We start from the raw sequence: 24,804 nt of genomic DNA on the forward strand, positions 1-24,804 counted from the left end.
TTTGGAAGAGCCAAAAACCTTTCTTTTTTAAAAGAGATTTTTTTATTTTTTGAACATTGAGATACGTTTTTTTGGAACTGACATACAACTAATATAGTTTTTTATTGCTCTACGAAAAAATCTGTCCAAAAATCTTTCCATTTTCAAAGAATTTTTTTTTGAATTATTTTTTGGATCTTGATGTGCGTTTCTTTGGAACAACTGGAGCGTATTGTGTCGATTCTTTTGAGTAAGGGCAGGGATGGATATCGATTCGATTATATTCGCATTTTTGAATTATATTTGATACGTAATATATCAATTTTATTTGTGTTTTAATTTTATATAGATTACTCTATACTTTCAATGTTAATAGAATTTTTTAAATATTATTTTTGATATTTCTTTATTCTTTAATTTTATATAGGTTATTATATTCTTTTAATGTTAATAAATTCTTTTTAATAGGTATAAATTGAGTTAAATTTTAATTTATTCTCACATCTTATATTTACTCTTTGTTATATCTTTATATATAAATCAACATTCACTTTACACAATTTTATTCTCTCTCCTCACATAATCTCATATCTCTTTTATTCTTTTTAGTGTAAATAATTTATAGATAACTAATCATATATTATTATATTAATAAAAATAATTAATTTTTACGATCATTACTTAAAAAGACATATAAATGCATGAATTTAATTAATTAGATAATTATACAAAAATCATATTAAAATTAAACTCATATATATGTAAAAAACAATAAAAAATATAAATATTATCAAACTTTTGCAAAGATCAAAATTGACAAATTTAATTTTTACTTAAATTGATGATGATAATAATAAACTCTAAACCCTAAACCCTAAACCCTAAACCCTAAATATTTTATATGAATAATTATAGTTTTATATGAATAAATATTTTATTTGATCACCCACTAATTTAAAAACTTAACTATACAAGGATACACATAAAATATATAATAATTAAATAAAATATCTGGCAAAAATCGAATAAAATAAGAAAAAAAAGACAAGAATCTCAATCTTCTCTTTGCTGAGTATCCGTTTTTCAAGATTACAACCTTACCAGATTAATATCCACACAAAGAGAAGACTACGTAGCCCACTGATTGGATATTTATTTTTTTTAAGCGGTGTTGGTTAGGCGGACTTTTGCTATTTGGCGGTCCCAATTTTTTAACCCGACCCGCCTTTTTTGGCGAGTTACGCAGGCTGCCCCACCGGGTTTAGGCCCGTTTGCCACCCATAGGTAAGTGGTCGGCTGGTTGTAATGTTACACTCTCTCCTCTCCCTCTTTTTTTTTTGTTTTTTTTTACGAGATGACGAGTTGTTGTGTTCATTTGTAGTGGATATGGCTGCCGAGCGTACTGGACTCGAGGATCTAATGGCCCAATTTCTTCCTAAGACTAGCGAAGACAGTTCTACGACCCATTTTGCCGAGCGCCTGACCTCCCCTAATGCCGAAGCACAATTAGCTCCGCGAGGACCCATTGGTTCCGTCGCAGAGACTGGTTTGAGCAATAGTGGTGTCGTTCCTCCTGAGGTGCAGCCGACCAAAGAGGTTCTCGACGTAACAATAGTCGACAACCCTCGCAAGAGGAAACCGACCTATAGTCCTGAGGAGTCGCTTACTGTTATGGAGAAGAATTTAATGCTGGGGTTTTATTGATTTTCAGCTTATGCCCGGCATTGATGAATTCTTTCATGATGGTGATCTTGGTGCGCAGTTATGGACGTGATCAAGTACTTGACCTGTCCGGGGCCAACTGGGAAAGGTCCCAAGAGGTCGAACCCCCACTAGCTAAATGGTCAGGAGGCCATTAGTAGACTTAGCTTGGATGTCAGGATCTTATGGAAGTTAGCATTTTTTTGGCACTTTTTTAATATCTTGATGAATTCTTGGAAATTTGTCAACATCGAGGGCCAAAAGTAACCGGCCTCACGAGCTTCCGGACTAAGGTCTTTCCCCCGATATGGTGGCCACAACAACCCTCGTGGGCTTCCCTAAGGACGTAGTCCATCTGATCAGGTCGTAGGCACTTCAACAAGGGTTGATTCAGTCCTCTCTTAAATAGCTGGCCTTGCACTATTACGTACTTGGGCGCCTCCCTTCTCAACGCCTTCGCCGCCTTGTGGTCGTCAGGGAGCTTGCCGCTTTCTAAGAAGTCAATGATTGGGTCGATCCATGAGGGATCAACGTATGCTTGGTTCGCGCACAGGGCAACTGTTGGTTCTTTCACTAAGCCTTGAAGGAACGGTTTTCCGTTCCTGGGTTTGGATAGGAGGTCAGCTCGTGTGTTCATTTCCCTTGGGACATGCGGTACCACGACCTCTTCAAAGTCCTTGCTCAAGCCCTTAACATTTTCTAGGTATTTTTGTAGCAGGGGGTCCTTGGCTTGATACATACCGTTGATTTGGGAGGTGACGACCTGAGAGTCGCTGTTCACCTCTACCCTTGTTACCCCCACTTCTTTTGACAATAGTAAGCCGCCGATAAGGGCCTCGTATTCCGCCTGGTTGTTGGAGACCAGGAACTCGAACTTGATAGACTGTTCGTATACTATCCCCGTTGGGCTCTCGAGGATTATCCCTCCACCTCCAGACGTTTGGTTGGAGGCTCCGTCAACGTGGAGTTTCCACCGTGTGCCCAGGGTTTCGTGAAGGTCTCCCGTGACCTCCACGAGGAAGTCGGCCATGGCCTGGGCCTTGATTGCCCAGGTCATCATCTGTCCAGCCAGGTTGGGTTTTTGCAAGACTTGACGTATCGCTTGGTCCGTTCTAACGACGACGCGATGACCTTGGAAGTATTGTCGTAGCCTTCGGGATGAGGTTAATAGCGCATACGCTAACTTTTCCAACTTACTGTATTTCAGCTCCGCCCCTTGTAGTGCTTTGCTAACAAAATATATCGGCTGTTGGGTTTTCCCCTCTTCCCGTATTAAGACGGTCGCCAGGGCTTCGTCGGCTACGGCCAGGTACAGATACATCGCCTCAGAGTCCTTGGGTTTGCCGAGAACCGGGGGTGCCGACAATATTCTTTTGAAATGGTGGAATGCCTCTTCGCATGCTGGAATCCACTCAAACGCTATTCCTTTTTTCATCAAGTTGAAGAATGGAAGGGCCTTAGCTGCCGACGCTCCGAGGAAGCGAGATAGGATAGTAAGCCTTCCAGCTAGCCTCTATACGTCCTTGATGCATCCTGGACTCTTCATTTGCAGAATTGCTTTGCATTTCTCAGGGTTGGCCTCCACCCCTCTCTGAGTTATCATGAATCTCAGGAACTTTTCGGCCTCCATGGCAAAGGCACACTTGAGAGGGTTAAGTCTCATGTTATGTTGACGGAGGGACGCGAACACAGTCTCTAGGTCACCAATTAGGTCTTCCGACTTGTCGGTCTTTACCAGGATGTCGTCTGCATATACATCTACTGACTTCCCGATAAGTTCGCTGAAGACTTTGCTCATTAGCATTTGGTAGGTTGCTCCCGCGTTCATTAATCCAAATGGCATTACCTTGTAAGAATAGGTGCCACTTAGTTGTAACCAGAGTATGCATCCATAAAACTCGAAAAGCGATATCCCGCGGCCCTGTCTACTAGAGCATCAATGTTGGGGAGGGGGAAAGAGTCCTTAGGGCATGCCTTGTTGAGATTGGAGTAGTCTACACACATCCTCCACTTCCCGTTTGCTTTCTTAACCAGGACTACGTTTGACAACTAGGTCGAGTAGTCTAGCTCTCGGATGAACCCTGCTTCCAACAAGCTGGCCGTCTGCTTTGCCACTTCGTTGGCTCTCTCCTAGGACATTTTTCTTCGTCTTTAGGCTACAGGCTTGGCCTCTGCCTTCATAGTCAGGTGGTGTGACATGAACTGGGGGTCGATCCCCGACATGTCGGCTGGCGTCCAGGCGAACAGATTTGCCCATATCATCTCCATCAAAGGCTCTTTCAAGTTGTGGGGGAGGTTTCTATTCACAAAGGTGAACTTATCTTTCGAGTCTCCGACCCTAAACTTTTCCAGGTCTCCTTCAGGCTTTGGCCTCGGTTTGTCATCAATCCTGGCGTCCAGGTCGGCTAGGAAAACTCTAGATGCCTCTTTTGGCTTCTTCCTCAGGGAGAGGCTGGCATTGTCGCATGCGACAGCCGTTTTCAGATCTCCCTTGACGGATCCCACCGACCCATCGTCAGCTACGAATTTCATTGTTAGCAGCTTGATACATATTACCGCTCCGGACCCGTTGATCGTCTTCCTCCCCAAGATAAGGTTGTAAGTCGTGAAGCCCCTCAGAACGACAAATTCTGCCATTAGCGACCTTTTTCCTTGGCTTCCCCCTATGGACACTGGGAGGGAGATTATTCCATCAGGCTTGATGAAATTATCCCCTAAACCGACCACACCGTGTTTGTGAGTTCTTAAGTCGGCTTCTCGGAGACTCAGGGCGTCAAACACGTTTCGGAACATGATGTTTGAGTTGGCTCCGGTGTCGACAAGGATTCGCCTGACCAAGCCGGTTCCCACTTTCGCTATAATTACCATGGGAGGGTTCTCCGGTAGGTCGTGGAAGCATTGGTCCTCCGGTCCAAACGATATCGTTGGGGTTCTCTTGGGGGAAGGCCCTTGGCTCGCTGATGACATGGCCAGGACCTTAACGTCCTTCTTTGTTGCCGACTTAGACCTTGGTGCGACATCCCTCCCGACTACGACGTTCACGATGGTGAGGCCACGGTCGTTGTCCTATTGGGGCTCTTGCCTTGGCTTCACGGCGCAGCTCCTGTCGTCGTCCGCTCAGTCGCGCTCTCACATCCTGGGTTCTCTAATGAGGTGGGAGAACTCCGCTAGCTTACCTTCTCTAATCGCCTGTTCCAGAGCGTCCTTTAAATCGAAGCAATCTTGGGTTTTATGTCCGAAACCCTTGTGGTGGTCGCAGTAGAGGTTCTTGTTTTCTCCGGTCCTATCCTTGAGCTGGCAAGGCTTCGACATACAAGATGCCTTTGTCGGCTATCTGTTGATACACCTCAACGATCGGGGCCGTTAGGGGGGTGTAGTTAATGAACTTTCCTACCCGAGGAAACGACTTGAAGGTTTTAGGCGGCACTCCATCTTTGGAGTGCTCCTTAGGCCTTTCTCCGACGCCCAAGTCAGGATCCATAAGATGGCAGTAAGAGTGAAGGTGTAGTGACGTACTTCGGGAAGGAGTAGAACCTTCCCCCTATATACTCTGTACCTAGGGCGGATCCCACAAGAGCAGACCCGCCTTCCAAAAAGTTTCCTTTCCCCAACTATCAAGTGTCTTGCTGAAAGGGTGGAGATGTCAGGTTGACCTCCTGATTCGGGTTCGACGTGCCCGTCAGGTTGGCCGCCTAGGCCAGGGCATCGTGCTAGCTGAGCCGGGCCGGAACAATACTCAAGGACCAGCATTTTTAAATATACTTTTAACCCGTAATTTTAAGTATTAATAGTTAAATAATAAATTTGACCTTCTAGCATTCCTCAAATATAATTGCCTAAATTGGTAATATAACAAAGATAGTAAATGAATAAAAGAAAATCAAAGATCACTATTCCATTCAATTCCTCTCCCGTTCCATCTCTATTTGCATTGCGTCTCAAAATTTTCAAATCCAAACAATGCAAGTTTTGGTAATGTATTTCATTCCACTCCATACCTCTGCTTCCATCAACCCAAAGAGATAGTTGTTGTAGACTTCAGAGTTCATATAGAAGTAGTACCATTTTATCAATTGTTGATATCAAATAAGAAACAGAAGCTCAGAATTTATGTACATTGAAAGCACTGCAAATTCAGAATAAAAATGAGTAAATGACCTCCTTCTTGCTAAGAGGAAGCAGCAGCTGCGGCGGCTGCTTGTATGGCTTTCTGCAATTCAGATTCCACATCACTCGCTACACTCTGTTTTGGTGGTGGTGGTGATGGCGCTTCTTTCTTCTCGTTAGCTTCTCTAACACTCTTCTTGCTTCTCCAACGTTCAAACTCGCTAGACCCTGCACTCGAATGCTGCGAATGCGACACCTTCCTCCCACCGTTACCACCACCATTGCTTCTAACTCTGATCTCATCCAACAACTGCTTCATCTCCCTATTCTCCTTCTCTGCATCCTCCAAGTCCTTCTTCATCCACAAACACATTCCCTTCAGCATCTGCAAATCCCTTCCCTTCTTATTATATTCATTCTCTTGCTTAGCTTCCTCAACAACCCTCTCTAACCCAATCTTGTTTACTGTCAAATACGGCATCTTCAACCCCCAATCCTCCGGGAAGTTCACTCCCCAACGCATATTCAACAGAAGCCCCTTCGTCACAGGCACCACTGTCCTAGCCATAACCGCAACACCAGCTGAAACGCCGCGTCGTTCACCGTTTCTGTTGTTCCTCTTCTCACTCTCAGGAACAAACACAGTTCCAGGGGTATCATTAATACGATCATTGTGGTTGTTGTTGTCTCTGGCACCAAAAGGCTCCAGTTTCATCTCTTGCCAACCGGAAGAAGAACCATTACGATCGAGGGAAGCAGTGGCGAAATAGGGTTTGGTAGGTTCGGGAGGGGGAATAGCATCGGAGAAGACGGTTTTGTTGAGGGAGAAATGACCGAATTGGGGCTTGAGGTGGAGGAAGAAAGAGGGAAGAGGGGCGTAGGAAGGGGAGAGGGTGAAGCTGGCAGAGAACACCAGAGGGGAGTGGCGAGGGCACCCCATCAGCCCCAACCCGGATTTCAGGGAAAGAGAGAACGGGAGGGAAGCCGTGGCGGTGGAGGTGGCGGTGGGGAAGTAAGAGACCTTGAGGGACGGGCCTGACGGGAAGTTGGTGGAGAGCGAGAAGCAAAAGTCGGAACCCGAGGCGGTTGCGGAGGAGGAGGCGGTGATGGTAGAAAGGAATGGGTGGTTGAAGATGGTGATGGGTAACTTGGCCGTCATGTGGTGGTGGTTTTCATCTTGACCCTGAAACTTGAGGGACAGCTTCATGGTTGACTGAGCTGAGACCAAAAGAGTTAACGGTGAACCACAACCACCGTGCCGTTGGAGAGAGAAACTGAGAAAGATGATGAGGCTGGTGAGTTTGGGTCTTACGGTTACGAATCTGGTATCAGGGGCAAAGAAGACTTTTCCTCTCGTAACAAACTAACACCGCAGCATATTCTTCTAAGCAGGTTTCAACTTTTCCGAGTTCCATCCCTCTCCCTCTCCCTCTCCCTCTCTGACTCACTGAATCACAAATTCCTCATCAAAATTCAAATGGCAAGTGTTATTAATCTTTCAACTTCCATCTCCCTCCTCAAATCCGATCTGTGTTCTTCCAAACACATCGCCGACGTGGTGCTCCTTCACGCCAAGCCTCCAACAATATGGAAATCGCGACCACTCTGCCACCAACCCGCATCAATGAGCTTCACTCAAATTTCCTCCTCCAATGGCTTTCCACCTCTTGTTACGAATCAATTCCTCTCAATCATTCATTCACTTACTAAATCACCAACTAATTCATTTCCTCTTATTTATTTTTTTAATAGGAAGACAGCGACAGGTCAAACTCTCCCTTTGAGGTTCTCCCTGCTGATTACGGTGTCCACGTGGGAGCGGTGACTTCCGATTTACGCAGGAAAACTAAGATAGTGTGCACGATAGGTCCCGCTACCAGCTCCCGTGACATGATATGGAAGCTTGCCGAAACTGGAATGAACGTGGCGCGATTGAATATGTCCCATGGGGACCATGCATCGCACCAGAAGACCATTGATTTCGTTAAAGAATACAATGCTCAGTTTCAAGACAATGTTATAGCTATCATGCTTGACACCAAGGTTATTGCTATTTTGTGTATTGGATTTAGTTTTTGAATTTGGAACAAACCCTCAAACTGATTTTTGTTAGCAGGGTCCTGAAGTTAGGAGTGGGGATGTACCTCAGCCAATTTTACTCAAGGAAGGTCAAACATTCAATTTCACCATTAGGAGGGGTGTCTCCACTGAAGACACTGTCAGTGTCAATTATGATGACTTTGTCAATGATGTTGAGGTTGGAGACATATTACTCGTTGATGGTAAGTCAAGTCCGGTTGCCTATTTCAATATGTCAGTGTTACTGTGTAGAAGATTATGATCTCATCAGGTTGTAATTTTAGGGGGAATGATGTCTCTTGCTGTTAAGTCAAAGACAAATGACTCAGTTAAATGTGAAGTGATTGATGGTGGAGAATTGAAATCTAGGCGTCATTTGAATGTCCGGGGAAAAAGTGCAACACTTCCTTCCATAACTGGTACAATTCAGTTATTCTATTATTCACTTTTAGATACTCACAAGATGGATGCATTTCAAAATTTTATGTTGCTTTGCCATGTGCTTTAACATCAGAGAAGGATTGGGAAGATATCAAGTTTGGGGTAGACAATCAAGTAGATTTTTATGCTGTCTCATTTGTCAAGGATGCAAGAGTGGTTCATGAGTTAAAAGACTACCTCAAAAGTAATTTTTTCTTTTTCTTGCCTGTCTTATCTCCTGTCTCTAGGTGTGAGCATTTATGTGTATGCATTTTGTCTTTCTCTGCGTAGCATTGCTTCTCTTTATGAGCTAAATCACTGTTAACCTTTTGTATAGGTCATAATGCTGATATACATGTGATTGTAAAAATTGAAAGTGCGGATTCTATACCAAATCTTCATTCAATACTTTCAGCTTCAGATGGGGTTTGTTTCTTGAAGGCTGAACTTCCATTGTGGAGATTTCGTATCTTTAATAATATCTTCCGGATAAAAAGGACTGAAATCTATGTGATGTTGGAGATAATTTATTTGCCTGCACTTTTCATTTATTGTTTTTTTTTTGTCCATGTTGTTTGTGTGTGTAATATCTTCAATGATTTTTATTTTGCAGGCCATGGTTGCTCGTGGTGACCTTGGAGCTGAACTTCCAATTGAGGAAGTTCCTTTACTGCAGGTAAAAAGATGATATTTACGCCATTTTGCTCAAAGTTTGTGAGATGTACATTAGCTTTTCTGGATATTGTCTATGACAATAGTTATTGCTTTGTTGCATCATATATCTATTCAGAGATGCAGTGTTTAGTGGAAGTGGGAAAGCCTAATAAAATTAAACCAACTTCACTAGGTGTTATGAGTTTCAGTTTGTTCATGCTAATAGTTTTAGCCATTTGCATCAATTTAGGAAAGCCTTTCTGCTGCTGGTTGGAAGTTCTATATGGCTATATTTTGCTAGAATGACCACATTTTTCTCTTTTTATTGAGGAAGTGAAGATTATGTTTAATTCTGATTTCCATGTTGTTCATTCCTATTTGCCAATAAAACAGGAGGATATCATAAGAAGATGTCATGGTATGCAAAAGCCGGTTATTGTGGCAACAAATATGCTTGAAAGCATGATTGCTCATCCTACACCAACAAGGGCAGAAGTGTCAGACATTGCAATTGCCGTAAGAGAAGGTACAGATGCCATCATGCTTTCTGGAGAAACTGCTCATGGAAAGTGAGTGTGCTTTCCTTTGTTGATCTTGGTTCCTTGATGTTTTTTTTTATTGGCTATTAGAACTTATTTCAATATTCATTTGTGAAGTGTAATGGTTGTAGAGAATAGGAAGGCAATACTAAAAGCTAAGCCCTGTCCTTGAATGTGAAAAATACCTTTGATGGTTACAAAACCATGCTTTTCATCCAGTTTATAATTTATATGTTTGTAGATTATGTAAATATTATAGAACTCCTTTCTGTATCAAGATTTTCCCCCCATAAGTCTTTAAAATTTTATGACAAGGTATTGCTCTTTGTCTTTTGTGCTGAACATTTTTCATTTGATGTAGCTGTTGTCCAAAATTTTTAGTCTAATAATGTCTGTTTTAAGATGATTGCTGCTGTTTCAGATATCCATTGAAAGCTGTTAAAGTTATGCACTCGGTGGCTTTAAGGACTGAATCAAGTATTCAGAATAGTGAAGCTTATCCAGGAAACTTAAGTCCGCATAAAGTATGTGCTTTCTTCGGGGAAAAAAAATTAGTCTCCTCGTAAATTATGTGTGCACAGTTGGAGCTTAGTTTCATATATTGTAGAAGATTTATTGCTATAGATTTTATCAATCATGTCCAAAAGTCTTAACTCTTAATTAATGTGTGTGTAATTTTTTGCAGAGCCGTATGGGAGAAATGTTTGCTTTCCACTCGACAACTATGTCTAATACTCTTAATGCTCCTATCATTGTTTTTACCAGAACAGGATCCATGGCTATTCTTTTGAGCCATTATAGGCCTTACTCGACAATCTTTGCGTTCACAAATCAGTGAGTAATTACAGAATAGTAGCATGTGTATGTTGCTTTATTTAATTTTAATTTTTTGTGCCCATTTCAAATAGGTAAAATATATGGACTTCATATATACGTATAACCAGAGCTCATTTTTTGTTGAACTCTGCTGTTGCATTCATGATGTCCTTTCAGGAGTGATAGTAATTTTCAATGATTTTGAAAATAGAATGGTCAAGCATCTCTCTATCCTTGTTTCCCAATCTCAATTCTCAAGTACTGAACATATCATTCAGTCTAAGCGTTATATCATATTTTCATTGTATGACAAATAAGGATAATATTTTGGTCCAGGTTTTATCTTGTATAATTTTCATCTGCCATGATATTCTTTTAGTGTTCAATCAATCTTGTTCAATCCCCGATAAAATAATTATCTACTTATTGAGTATTTGGGGGGTTGCTGTTATTCATAGAGAACGGATTAAGCAGAGGTTGGCACTTTATCATGGGGTCATGCCCATATTCATGCAATTTTCAAATGATGCAGAGGAGACCTTCTCTAGAGCCATTAAGCTTCTCCTGGTGAGGAATATCTCCATCATTTGCACTCACATTTATGTATGATAATTGATAGGTTTTCTTGCAAATGTTGCTGAAAAAGCTCCGTGTTTCAGAGTAAGGGTCATTTGCTCGAGGGACAGCATGTTACCCTTGTTCAAAGTGGAGCACAACCAATCTGGCGTGAGGAATCCACGCACCACATACAAGTTCGTAAGGTTCAAGGATAAGATTTTTCTTTGCAGGTTCTTTTGTTCTCAAGACTGGACAAAAAGTTTTGGCTATCTTGTAAGTTGTATCTAGTTCTGTTTACTTTGAATCATAGGTTATGCATATGTCAAATTTGTAGCCAGTAATACAAGTTGCTTTATTCTGTTCTTTGTAAATGATCTAGAAAGAGCTGTGTACAGTACCAAATGGTTCAAACCTGAAATAATGCATGTACATTCAATTAGCCTAATTATAATGTATTAGAAGGCCCTTACGGAATTTCTCTCTTTTGAACTTTTTTATTGCCTTAATTAGTGGATTATCCATTGTTTGAAAGTCGAGTTCCAGACATTAAGGACAAAAATTGAGATTATACATGTCACTACATCTTTAGCAATGGAACATACAAATGAGAAAGAAGGGAAGCTTTTGAGGACCCAAAAACACTCTATTGCCTCATAAAAATTTAGTTTGTACACAACTATGGCTTCAAGAAAGTGAACTGAAAATCAGTAGGGTTCAATAAAAGAGCGAGTTCCCATTGTATTAGAGTCGGAGACTCGCGTGCTGATTAGAAGGGCTTCTCTTACTGCAAACAAGCAAAACTTTTCTTCCAGTAGCAAGTAGCAACTATAACCAAGGTTATATAGACTAGTTTCTCCATTCTTTCTCTTATTAACATATATTGTTACCATTGCCTTTGAATTATGTCCCTGGAAAATTAGACTTTGAAACTACTTGCCTCATCATGCTCTTCACATTTCCCTTCCAGTTGGATACACTTGTACCACTTTGCACATGCAATATAAGCGATCAAGTCCATAGATGTCAAGACCGCTAAGAGAAAGTAAAACCTATCTAGGTGGCCTCTGTTGAGGTTTCCAGGGATCCACCCAGGCATGTGATCCTCAGTGGATATCTTCATAACCATGCTTACAAGTAAGCTACTGACATAGTTCCCAAGGGAGATGGATGTCATGCAAAGTGCACTTCCAAAGCTCTTTAAGCCATCAGGTGTTTGAGCATTGAAGAACTCTAACTGGCCTACATACATAAACACTTCAGAAGCTCCTATAAATGCATACTGAGGGATTTGCCAGAAGATGCTTAGAGAGCTTGTGCCATTGCAGTGGATGCATCCTGGTTTGGCATACCTAAGCCTATAGCATTCAACTAACCCGGCAGAAACCATTGCTAGTACAGCTATGACAAGTCCGACTCCCATTCTTTGAAGTTCAGTAAGACCCTTAGAGTCTGACTTCTTAAGTTTTCCCACAAACGGATCAAGAACTCGACGGTAAAAGAAAATGAAGACAGCTACACTGAGGATATCAAAGCTTGACATGCTAGCCGGTGGTATTCTGAAATGAGAAATAGTGGTTTTCATGGCTGCACCTTGTTCCACAAAAAGAGAAGCCATTTGTGTGAAAACCACTGAGTATATTATGGTGCAAAGCCAAATTGGAAGAAGTCTCAGTATGCATTTAACTTCTTCAACCTGACTTATAGGACAGAGGTGCCAAGGGTTGTAAAGGGAATTCTTTTGGTCCTCTAGATCTCTTGAGGATATATATGCTGCCCTATCCAAGAACCTGCAATACAGAGAAATGACAAATTTATCAAATCATCATTTCTCAATAGAATCATGAACGACATACTGACAGTCTTTTTTATTTAGTAACCTATGCCATGGTCTTAGCAAAATGGTTACATGAATGCAGGAATGCAAACTTGGAGATTCGAAGTATAAAGTATGAGCATCTACCCATGAACAATAGTATCTAATGTACTAGTCTACTACTTACTTGAACCCGTGAGTGTAGAGAATCTTTCTGTTGCTGTTGGTGGCAGAATCTATTGTATGCTTATCATATAACTCCTCTTCATTTGATGGCATTTGGACTTTCCATTTCCTTGATGCAGCAACAAGAACTTGGCAAAATCTGGAGAGAGGGTTGCCACTGGGCTTGAAGTGCCTATACCTTGGTGTGCCTACAAGGAACAAAATAAGTGCGGCTAAGGCAGAGCCTGCAGATACCCAGAACCCAAGTGCCCACATTCCTTCATCTTCAAAATAGCCTAGAATGGTGTTTGAGAAGAGGGAGCCAAGGTTCAAAGCCAGGTAGAAATAGCTAAAAAATGCCACCTTTGAGGGACCCTCCTTTGAATGCTCCTCATCAAACTGATCTGCCCCAAATGTGGCAATATTGGGTTGATAGCCTCCATTGCCCAAGGCGATGAGATAGATTGAAAGGTAGAACATCCCCATCTCCAACCTTGAATGTTTCCCACATTGAACCAATTCATTCCCACAACCTTTAGGCTTAACCAAGAAGAGGTATGATGATAGGGATAAGGATGATAGACCCTATAACAAGCCAGAAGAAGATTTTTCTTTTAGTGATAAAGGAATGTTCTAAGATCTAGGAAGAGGAAAAACAAGAGAGAGTTTGTAGGTATACTTACGAGTACAAAGATGACTTGAAAAACAGCACAAGTTTTGTATCTTCCCCAGTAAGAATCACTTAGGAAAGCACCCACGAGAGAGAAGATGTAAACAGTCCCAGTCCACTTGCTCACATTGTTTGCTGCTTCAGCATTGTTTTGTCCTACCACCCTTGTCAGGAACAGCACCAGGTTCACTCCAACTCCAAAGAATGCAAGGGTTGCCAGACCTTGGTTCACTGATACATACAACTCTCAGTCAGGGTCATATTCCTTCATTTTATATGCTTATGTACATGCATTATATAAACTCATGATAAGTATCTATGGCAGTATCCTCGATTCTCGTGTAACTTATCACGAAAGCGACGGACTTCTACAAAGGCAGTGAATCAAATCACTTAAGATCACTAATAGCTGAAGTTCCTTTTGATAATTAAAGCCTGCACAGCACATATAAATTCCTTTTTTTTTTCTTTCCCATTTTTAGATAACATCGTTATGCCTTACCATGATTTTCTAAATATTAATTGTACTTTGAGTTGACATTCATGTTTATCACTTTAATTTTAATTTTTTTTTTAACATTTCAATCCAAAGTGATATTACTTTTATTTTTGTCTCCATGTAGATGTTCTGTTTCAGTGTTTCACTTAATTAATAGTTATTTGAAAGTGTGTGTTATAAATAATCAACTGGAGTGAGGACCCTTCACAGATGGTGGAAAATGATGTGTAAAGATTCCTGAAACGTGAATCAGTTCACATTAGTATATAGTAACAGGGAAGTTGATCCTGTGCACGTGAAATCTTATTCTAAAATGGATCAAGAACTACTGTGATAACACATTAGCACCTCTATCAGCTTTTCCTAGGATTATTGCATTGCCACCAATAAAGCATTATGTAGCACCGCCAAACATGTTAATGTATATTAGAAATTATATTATTTTATTATAATAAAATAATAATAATTTTGGGTTATATAGGGTTCGTCTTTATAGAGCAGACACTTTTAGGTTGTATTTGATTTTAAAAAATACAAAAATGAGAAACACAAAATTTAAAATTTTGGTATTTTGTTTGATAATAAATTAAAATAAATTATAAAAAATTTAATAAAAATAATAAAAAAATAAATTATATTTTTTATTAGTATATTATATTTTTTGTTAAAATAAATATAAAATATATTAATTTAATATTTTTAAATACAATATTTCTATTTATATTTTATCTATTAAACATAATTTTATATTTTTATATTCATAATTCAATATCCTATATCTATAAACAAAGGCAGTCTCGTGCCTTTGTCCTTAGTAACGAATGGCTTCACCGCCTCATGGACGATATAACACTTCGAAGGCTGGTTTTGTGAAAAGAAATAATTTCTTTTACAAAAAGATATATGTGCTTTTATAAGTTATGTTCATATTATGATTCATGAACCTACTTTCTGTCGTGGACGACGAATGTGTCACCTTGTTCCTAGTAGAACACGTTTGTGCATAATCTTTCTATTTTCTAAACCCAAAAATCATTTTGAACATTAATTGCCGGCATAGGTACCTAATTGATTTGTCTCTCTACATTATTATCTAATGGTATATAATAAAAAAGAATCATATATTTAAAATCTGTATAAATATTCAATTTTATTAAAGTATCAATATAAACCCAAGAGGCAATGATTTCTGACGTGCAATAGCGTAAATTGTAAAAAAAAAAAATGTAAAAATTAACCCAAAATTTGGATTCATTAGTTGCAGGATTGTGACCTGTGCCAATTTTCCTTGAATCCTTGCATGTAGATATATAGAACGACGGCTTATATAAAAAAGCAAAACTACTTAGCCACTATAGCAATAACAATGTGAGTGTTACTCACGTGCTCCTTTCGAGTATGCTTCTAATATAAGTGAGCACATATGCATCGTGACACGTGGCAAGGACACAACCCATGCAAAGTCGTGGTGACAGGCAAAGGTTACGTGTCAGTAACATACTCATGGTATTGCTCTTATTTTAATTTGTATCGTTTATAATAACTTATAAACTTAGCGTGGAGACAAAAGCCTCCATCAATTAACTTAATACATCACTACTCTTTCTTCCTTCGCCTCACGCTCCCCCTCAGTTACGTTCTTTTGGATTTTGCATTCATCTTCTTCCTCATCCATCATGACTATGTTCAGTACAGTGTACTTATCACTAACTGATAAGATCACTTAAGCCTTTGTTTATTTTCTGATAACATATCTATAATATATTTAATTAAATTAATATAATATGTACTAATATTTCAACTATCATCTTTTCTTACTAAACTAAACATAACATAATTATATGAGTTGAAAGTTGTTAAAAAATTTAACATATTTAATTAAACTACTAACATAATATATATCATCTTAATTATCATTTTTAAATAAAGATCTCTTTATATAAAAGTATCTTCATCTATATATGCATAAAGGTTTATCCGTTTATCACAAACTATTATCATATACGTGTTATGTATTTGTATTTGCATGTGTACTATACTGTATGTGTCGGAAGTAGCTTTTTAATTATTATTTACCTCTCAACAAAATAAATAATAGTAATTAATTAAGAAGAAATAATGAAATAAATGTGAAGCTTACAGAGAATGATAATTCCAGCAAGCCATGTTCCAGATTTGGTTCTGATAGCAGGACGGCCATGCAAATCCACACTCCCATCAAGAGTCAATTCTTCTTGCTCCTCATCATCATTCAACTTTCCCTTAATATATAGACACACCTTTTAATTAAGTTTCTTAAGAATCAATTGAAATAATGTTATGCTTTTTCTATATGAAACTTAGACTCACCTCTAACTCTAAGCAAGCCATTGATATGATTGATATGATGATCACAAACAAGTTTAGTTTGATTCAAAAAAGAAATGCAGGGGAATGAAGAGTGAGGGGGGAGAGAGGAGGGTATGGTATTAGTTGATTGTAGTAATGTTACATAAGAAAATGAAAGAGTGTGATGCTATAAATAGGGGAAGTATGGATCTCATGGACGGTCCTGATTTCATGTTGTGATACAGTGGGGACATCCACTCTACACAATCACATGGAACATATAACAATAAAAAAAATTAGTTCAAACACTCTAAAATTATTTATTAAAATAATATGTATAATTTTAAATAGGTTTAATTATTTTATTAGTCACTATAGTTTTGTAAAATTTTTAATTAGGTCCTTATACTTTTTTTTTTTAATTGGGTATTTGTACCAATTTTTTTTTTCAATTGAGTTTCTACACTTTTTTTTCTTTTATTTGAGTTCTTCCACCAATTTTTTTTAATTAGATTCCTATATAATTAAGTCAATTACTACTAAAAGAGACCTAATTGAAAAAAAAAATGGTACAAGAACCTAATTAAAAGAAAAAAAAAATATCGATACCTAATTAAAAATTTTACAAAACTATAGGACCAACAAAATAATTAAATCTTTAAATATAATAAATATATAATTATAAAATTATGGAGGTTATATTAAAAGAAATTTAAATATTGTAATATTACCGATATGTAATCATCCAAAACTCCATAAACTTTTTTTTTTCTGATTTGCAATTTGACAAATTATTTTTGTTTTCATGCCCCAATAGAAATACTAAGTTATGATAATTGTAGTACTTGATGTAACGTCTTCTTTCAATTTTTTTTTAAGAATAAAATATGTTGACATGATCTTGCATTATCCCTAACCTAGCTAGGTCTATATATAATTGAAAAAAATGTAAACCAACCAACCGATAATAAAACCTATCAATGGAGAATTGAAGATGAAATTTATTTGGTTTTGATATATATATATATATATATATATATACACAAGGGATTGTTCTATTATTTTTTTAATTGATAAGTTTTTAATTTATCGAATTAAAAAATACCGTACAAAAAAAAAAAAAATACACTATTATTTTTCTTTTCATTTTTATTCATCGGTCGTTCTCTTTCTATCTTCTCCATAATAATCAAATCATGATGCAAGCTAGTAGGTGAGAGAATTCAGAATTGTGATGTAGGATGCATATGTTCGCTAATTTGATATTCTTGATAGTTTTCAAGAGCTTCATTTTCACATTTTTAATTTGAAGCTTGATGTACTCATTAATTAACCATACATATAAACATCATTAATAAGTATCTGGTGCAATATAAATTCAAGGAGCATGGAATAATAATCAAACCAAGAGAATATATTTCATGCGAATATTGATCTAGCAAGTTTGTCATATATATTTAATTAAACAAATTTTTTCCACCACAAAATAAAAGAAAAAAAATTCTAATGGTTATTTGTATTATTCCAGGTATCTAGGGTTAATATTATTGCTCCGTTTGTAGCTTACATGCCTAATACGAATAATATATATATTATGTGTGTGTGAGATGTATGTGCTTACTTAGAGTGAGCTCACAAGAATCACAATAAAATGGATGAATAGTGCAATATTCCCGAGAATAAATAATAAACATACATATATATGTATAATCACATTTTTCTGCTATGATTTTGTTTGTTGTAATATCTTTAGCTCTATTATTATAGGGATATGATTCCAATATTCGGCATATATATGCTTAATTATTAAATTCGTCGACAAAAATTAAACAAGCTAAGGGGTTTAGAATTGGAAGTTATTTCTTCCCCTAGTGGGAACAATAATGCATAGCACCGATTGAGCATAATATTGAAAATTGATTATATATGAATATATGTTGACCTAATAATCGATATCCCCTCAAGTTGTTGGGACCTTATTTGACACCTCGTAAATTAGGGGTGTACATGATCCAACTTAATTTGAAGATTTATTTTAGATTCGAATATTTTAGGACTAATTTAGTGTGATTTTATTGTGTTTAAGATTGGATAAGAATCCTAAAAATAGATCTGGTTATTATTTAAGATCGAATTTGAGTCAAGATGAACCCAACTTCACCCGACTCATGTGCATTCTGGAAGGACTAGAAAAAGTAAATATATTTTAACTTAATTTTAATATTATGTTATATTAATTATAAGCTTATTATTTTATTTTTAATCATATTTGTTGAATTAGAAAATAAATCAAAGAAGCATGAAATTAGAATATGGACAAATTTAAGTTCAAGTATGATTGTCAGCTTCTTTTGAAATAAGTATTTTTTTTCTTCTTTATAAATGAGTGAATCATAATTTTTTGACATAAAATTTATTAAGATCTGGACTTTACTCGATTGAGATCCGATTTTAGTATGATCTGAAAGTAATGTGATTTCGTCGGATTTAGGATTGAATAAGAATCTCAAAAATAGATTTGAAGTCATTATTTAAAGTCGGGTCCAGGTCAATGCGAACTCAATTTTGACCCGATCCGATATGCACCCTTATCGTAAATTAAAGAACTATAAACTAGATTGAGTCGTCATTTTATTTGTCTACTAAACAAAATTTAAGAGTTTGAATTTCATTTTATATATATAACTATTCATTAATTAATGATAAACTCTTAAAAAAAACTCAATCCACGATAGAGTAATATCTTGTCTGCAAAATTGATATATATTTTACTAAATTATTTACTTAATAAAAATTTATTGATATATAATGTATAATTGATTGCATCACTTAGCTTGCTTGATCATATATTCATATTACGAATAGAAGAATGATTTTTTACCATCTAAACCCACATTTTGTGTTGAAATCCTTATTGAATAAATAAATATTTATCACAAATAATAAATATTGAGTCTTTCCCTAATTGTATCCACTAACATATTCACGTTTAAAATATAAATAAAGAAAATTATTCTTGTTAACAAAAGTATATATGGCCGTCAAGTAACCACAACAATATACAAGGATATGGCACATGCAATGAGTCGTTATGGAGTTACTTTCATATATAAAGTTCAAGTAAAACCCAAAAATATCTTGGAGCTACTAACATTATTGTTGTGATTAATTATGAGGTTGATGTGTAACGGCGTGTGTTAATTAAACAAAACCGAACAAAATTGCGCTACAAAAGACTTTCCATTTCAAGAATTAACCGAAATTAAATATAATCAATTATTATTAATAAGGAAGTTCAAGAAAGCAAAGCAAGGCCAAAAACACTGTTCTCATGAATCATGATTAGTGTTAAATTCCTATCAAATCCTAAAAATAATGTGGTAGTGTCATGGATGCACCAATTGCATATCAAACAACGAAAGAGAATTAGCCCAAAAGAGCTGGCGGGATCAAATGAAGCACAAACTCATGAGAAGGAATGAAGAAGCGTCTACGGCAGTTTTTGCTAGCTGCTTCTTTTTCTTCTTTTTTTTTTTAATATATATAGTTTTAATCAGATATTAGTTGTCAACCGTCACAAATAAATTTATGAAAAAATATAAATAGACAATAAAAATATTAAACAATGTGAACAATAGATATATTGAATATTCATTTCACTAGGTGTACGGATAGTTATTTTAATATAAAAATTTAGGTGAATAATTTAAAGATATAGTGTATTTTTATTTAATTAGTGATTGTTCATGTTGTTAAAAAAATCATTGATTACTTAACATAACCCTAAATTTATTAGTTTTGAGGCGGTTATTCTAATTATGTTGAAAATTGCCGCTAGACCTTAAAAAATTTGCCTCAACCTTCATCTTTAGTATAGTGAAAGATCTTAAAAGCTGTGTTATAATTAAGTTTTTATAGTTATTATGATGTTCCATCTGATGATCTTTGAGAGTAAAATACTTTTTAACTATTAAAAATTAATAACAAAAAAATTTTCAGAGTATATATATATATATATATATATATATATATATATATATATATTTGTGCGTAAATTAACGGTCCAAATGTTTTATTTAGATTCTATTTTCCAAAAGAGAAAATCTTCAAAATAAATGCTAAACACAATTGTCAAGCAACTAATAATAATCTAATGGATTTATATTTTTTAAATTTTAAAATTTATTTTAGAAGGTAAAATGTGATTTTTTATTATTTATTTTATAGATGAGATAAAAAAATATATAAAAAAATTATTTAAAAATAAAAAATTACATTTTATTCTCTAAAATAAAAATTTAAAATTTAGAGCATTTAAATTCTAACGAGTGTATTGTCTACATGGATCTATAATATAATCAGTGTATCTTCTAGACAATGTCATCTAAAAAATATATGACAAATACTTGTAGGGAAAGAAATATCTTATTGCTTAAAGGAGTTAACAATTAAGACAAAGATTTATATTGCTAGCTGCATATGCAATGAATGGTAGCTTGCGTCTCTTGTTCAAAACAGTTGGAGAGCCCTATTGCTAATTAATAACGGTCACAGCTTGATTATTGGCTTCTTATATATTAATTCTGTAAATTATATATAAATTAGGATTTGTATTCTTTATTTCTTTTATGATATTTGTACTCCTATTGCCAAATTGTAAGTAGTGACATTGACAAAGCGATAACAACTAACATGAGAACAATTAACATTAACTAATTATTGGCTAAAAATAAAGAATAATATTATATAACTAATAAAATTTGTTAGAAAAGTAGAAAAGAGTAATTAAAAAAATTGTATGTATAATTAAATTGTGTGAGAATGAGATAATATATAAAAATATTTATAGATGTTAAGAGAATTAAAATAATAAAAATTATAATAAATATTATTAATTAGTAAGTAAAAATTACTAAAATATTTTAGTATAGTAATTAGAGTGTAGATGGTGCTAATAGCACTTCTTTCATACTCATATAAATACATCTTCTGTTTTTATATTTGTGATTAATAATAATAGAACGATTTTTATATATTTTTGTTTAATTTCTAATTTAAATTTCTCTCTTTTCATGCTTTATTTCATATGGTATCAGACTATTTACGATTTATGGCCAATTCACCTGAAATTTTACATACAAGTGATCACATTAACAATGTTTATAAATGATCCAATGTGGTAGTTAGAATACAGATTGTGCTAGTAACACTTCTTTTAGATTTTTGTATAAATATATTCCCTGTTTTGGAACAAATAGCAGAGACGTGTATATTAAACCAATTTCGATCCAGTTGTTTGACAAATTTCAAAACAAACTCAGACTGCATTTTAGGTCGTCATGAATTTGGATCGAAAAAGGTATAATAGATGTAATTAACTAGTGAGTAAAATTACTAAAATATTCTAATGTAATAACTAGAATGCAAATTGTGCTAGAAATACTTTTTTAGACTTTGTATAAATACATCCTCTGTTTCTATATTTATGATTAACAATAATAGAATTATTTTTGCATCTTTTTGTTCAATCTCCAATTTATATTTTCTCTCTTTTCGTGCTTCATTTCATATGGTATCAGAGCATTTACAATCCATGACCGACTCATCTGAAATTTCATACACAAGTGATCCCATTAATAATGTTTATAAGTGATTTTAGTGTGATAGTTATCAGAACACAGATTGTGCTAGTAATACTTCTTTTAGATTCTTGTATAAATACTTTCTTTATTTCTGAACAAATAGCAGACGTGTTTACTAAACCAATTTTGATCTACCTGTTTGACAAGTTTCATAACAAACTCAAGCTGCATTTTAGGTGGCTTGTGAGTTTGGGGGAGGGTATAACAAATGTAATTAACTAGTGTACAAAAATACTAAAATATCCTAATATAGTAGCTAGAGTGCAAATTGTGCTAGTAGCACTTCTTTTAGACTATTGTATAAATACATTCCATATTTTCATATTTGTGATTAATAATAATAGAATTACTTTTGCATCTTTTTGTTCAATCTCTAATTTAGATTTTCACTCTCTTCATGTTTCATTTCATATGGTATCAGAGCATTCACGATTTATGGCCGACTCACCTGAAATTTCACACACAAGTGATCCATTAACAATATTTACAAGTGATTCTAGTGTAATAATTAGAGTGCATATTGTGTTAGTAGTGCTTCTTTTAGACTCTTATAAATGCATTCCTTGTTTTTGAACAAATAGCGAACGTGTTTATTGAACCAGTTTTGACCCAGTTGTTCAACAATTTTTGAAACAAATCCAGACGATATTTTAGGCCACCATGAGTTTAGGGGAAAGGTATAACAGATGTAATTAATTGAGCAAGAATCACTAAAATATCCTAATGTAGTAGCTAAAGTGTAGATTGTACGAGTAGCACTTCTTTTAGACTCTTATATAAATGCATCCCCTGTTGTCATATTTGTTCCATATTTGTAATTAACAATAATAGAATTATTTTTGCATCTTTTTTATTCAATCTTCAATATAGATTTTCTCTCTCTTCGTGCTTCATTTCATATGGTATCAGAGTTTTTATGATTTATGGTTGACTCACTTAAAACTTCACACACAATGATCCCCTTAACAATGTTTACAAGTGATTCTAGTGTAGTAGCTAGAGTACAGAATTTGCTAATAGCACTTCTTTTAGACTCTTGTATAAATACATCTCCTGTTGTCTTATTTGTTTTCATATTTGTGATTAACAATAATAGAATTATTTTTGTATTTTTTTATTCAATCTTCAATCTAGATTTTCTCTCTCTTCGTGCTTCATTTTATATGGTATCAGAGCTTTCACGATTCATGGTCGACTCACCTGGAATTTCACACACAACTGATCCCTTTAACAATGTTTATAAGTGATGACCTAGTGTAGTAGTTAGAGTACAAATTTTGCTAGTAGCACTCTTTTTAGATTCTTGTTTAAATACATTTCCTGTTTTCATATTTATGATTAACAATAATAGATTCCTTTTACATCTTTTTGTTTAATCTTCAATTTAGATTTTTTTTCTCTTCATGCTTGATTTTATAAAAATGTAATATCTTATAATAAATCTCCAAAATACTAAATAATTTTAATAAATATTAATTAATTATAATATATTAAAGAACTAACTTTTTTATGCTAACATTAGTCAATTTTTTTAAAAAATATTTTATTTGTTTTAAATTTTAGATCTTAAATCATAAATTTTTAATTTTAAATTTTAAATTATAAATATGACCCTAAGTTGGCTAATAATATAGACTAATTACCAAAAGTTATTTCTCAATATTTTTTCATATTTTTATAAAAATGGAAGAGAACCAAACAAAAATCTTATTACCAAAATATTAGAGGAGATGAATTTTATTCGCCATATAGCCTAAGGTTCAATTTGGTAAAATCTTTTAAAAGTACCTTTTCAAAAGCATAAGTAGTTTCTTATTTTATATTTGTCAAATAAAAAATACTATATTCTAATACTTGCATATTTTAAGAGATAAAGTATTTTTAAAAATATTAAAAATAAAACTTTTAAATTGATTTGTACTTATAAAAATTAAAAAGTCTAATATAATTTTATATATTTAATTAATTTATAAATTTAACTACTTTTATATTTATGTCTATTATAATATTTTTAATTAGGTGAGGTTTTTGGTGGCCTAACAATAGGTGGCTAAGTATGGCCAAAAGGTTGACTACCCTTTTAATAGATGATATATGGTAAAGAGTTTACTCATCATATATTTAAAAGGAATGTTGAGTGTAGTAAGTGCCATAAATTACTGATGGCAAAAAAGAAAATACAATGCAAAAAATTATTTTTGTCTCTTGAGCTTTATAATAATTAAACCAAAAAAATTCTTGCTACTTTTAATTTTAAAAAACAAATGATGATAATAAAAGAGAGATAGCTCACAAAAAGAAAAAAAATATATATAAGATGATAAATTACTTTTTTTTAAATATATTATATTTGTGAAATATACTAATTTAATTACACATTTTTATTCATTTAAAAATAGTTTTATCTATTTATAATAAATTTAAATGTTACTAAAATTTATTTTTTATATTATTATGTTATAATTATTTGAAAATAAAAAGATTAAAATATATTAAAAAAATTATACCTTCGTAGCTTTTTGTTATCAATTATTTTAATTTTTTTTTTGTTTTGTTTTATAATTTCGTCCGCTTTTAATTTTTTTTCCAATGTAGTTATTGCTCTTGAAAAATTAATACTTACATGTAATTAATAGTTATTTTAGATAATTTGATATATTTAAAATTTTGAATAAATTATTATGTAATAGCTTTCAACTATTAATTTTATAGAAAAATAACTATATATAAGTATTTATTTTTTTTAGTTTTAAGTAATACTTTAAAAAAATATTAAACTGACCAGATAAAAGAAACAAATCGAATATATATTACATATTTAAGATATTAATGTT

At 34.6% G+C, this 24,804-nt stretch overlaps 4 protein-coding genes across 6 annotated transcripts; 1 reads left to right on the forward strand and 3 right to left on the reverse strand.

The window, feature by feature from the left end:
• Positions 1 to 1,924: 1,924 nt before the first annotated feature.
• On the reverse strand, positions 1,925 to 3,115 carry LOC130980330 (uncharacterized). Its single transcript, XM_057904022.1, has one exon. The coding sequence runs from the start codon at positions 3,113 to 3,115 to the stop codon at positions 1,925 to 1,927; it is 1,191 nt and encodes a 396-aa protein (XP_057760005.1).
• A 2,609-nt stretch (positions 3,116 to 5,724) lies between these two features.
• Positions 5,725 to 7,222, reverse strand: LOC130979357 (uncharacterized). The gene has a single exon (XM_057902779.1). The coding sequence runs from the start codon at positions 6,992 to 6,994 to the stop codon at positions 5,849 to 5,851; it is 1,146 nt and encodes a 381-aa protein (XP_057758762.1). The 5' UTR covers positions 6,995 to 7,222; the 3' UTR covers positions 5,725 to 5,848.
• Positions 7,223 to 7,226: 4 nt separating this feature from the next.
• LOC130979355 (pyruvate kinase isozyme G, chloroplastic) lies at positions 7,227 to 11,361 on the forward strand. 3 transcript variants are annotated; one of them, XM_057902776.1, is made up of 12 exons: positions 7,227 to 7,456; positions 7,540 to 7,830; positions 7,904 to 8,069; positions 8,151 to 8,285; positions 8,381 to 8,491; positions 8,624 to 8,796; positions 8,900 to 8,962; positions 9,334 to 9,509; positions 9,901 to 10,003; positions 10,165 to 10,313; positions 10,754 to 10,862; positions 10,955 to 11,361. In XM_057902776.1, the coding sequence occupies exons 1-12, from the start codon at positions 7,265 to 7,267 to the stop codon at positions 11,066 to 11,068; spliced, it is 1,782 nt and encodes a 593-aa protein (XP_057758759.1). In that variant the 5' UTR covers positions 7,227 to 7,264; the 3' UTR covers positions 11,069 to 11,361. The 3 variants fall into 3 exon arrangements, with proteins under 3 accessions (XP_057758759.1, XP_057758760.1, XP_057758761.1); XM_057902777.1 differs by having other exon boundaries at positions 8,624 to 8,712; XM_057902778.1 differs by lacking the exon at positions 10,754 to 10,862 and having other exon boundaries at positions 10,915 to 11,361.
• Positions 11,362 to 11,399: 38 nt separating this feature from the next.
• On the reverse strand, positions 11,400 to 16,473 carry LOC130979354 (protein NRT1/ PTR FAMILY 7.3-like). The gene is made up of 5 exons (XM_057902775.1): positions 16,350 to 16,473; positions 16,141 to 16,261; positions 13,515 to 13,732; positions 12,854 to 13,416; positions 11,400 to 12,640 (listed from the first exon to the last, which is right to left on the reverse strand). The coding sequence occupies exons 1-5, from the start codon at positions 16,368 to 16,370 to the stop codon at positions 11,770 to 11,772; spliced, it is 1,794 nt and encodes a 597-aa protein (XP_057758758.1). The 5' UTR covers positions 16,371 to 16,473; the 3' UTR covers positions 11,400 to 11,769.
• Positions 16,474 to 24,804: the final 8,331 nt, after the last annotated feature.

The sequence above is a fragment of the Arachis stenosperma genome, chromosome 5 (assembly GCF_014773155.1).
Source record: "Arachis stenosperma cultivar V10309 chromosome 5, arast.V10309.gnm1.PFL2, whole genome shotgun sequence".
Lineage (NCBI taxonomy): Eukaryota > Viridiplantae > Streptophyta > Magnoliopsida > Fabales > Fabaceae > Arachis > Arachis stenosperma.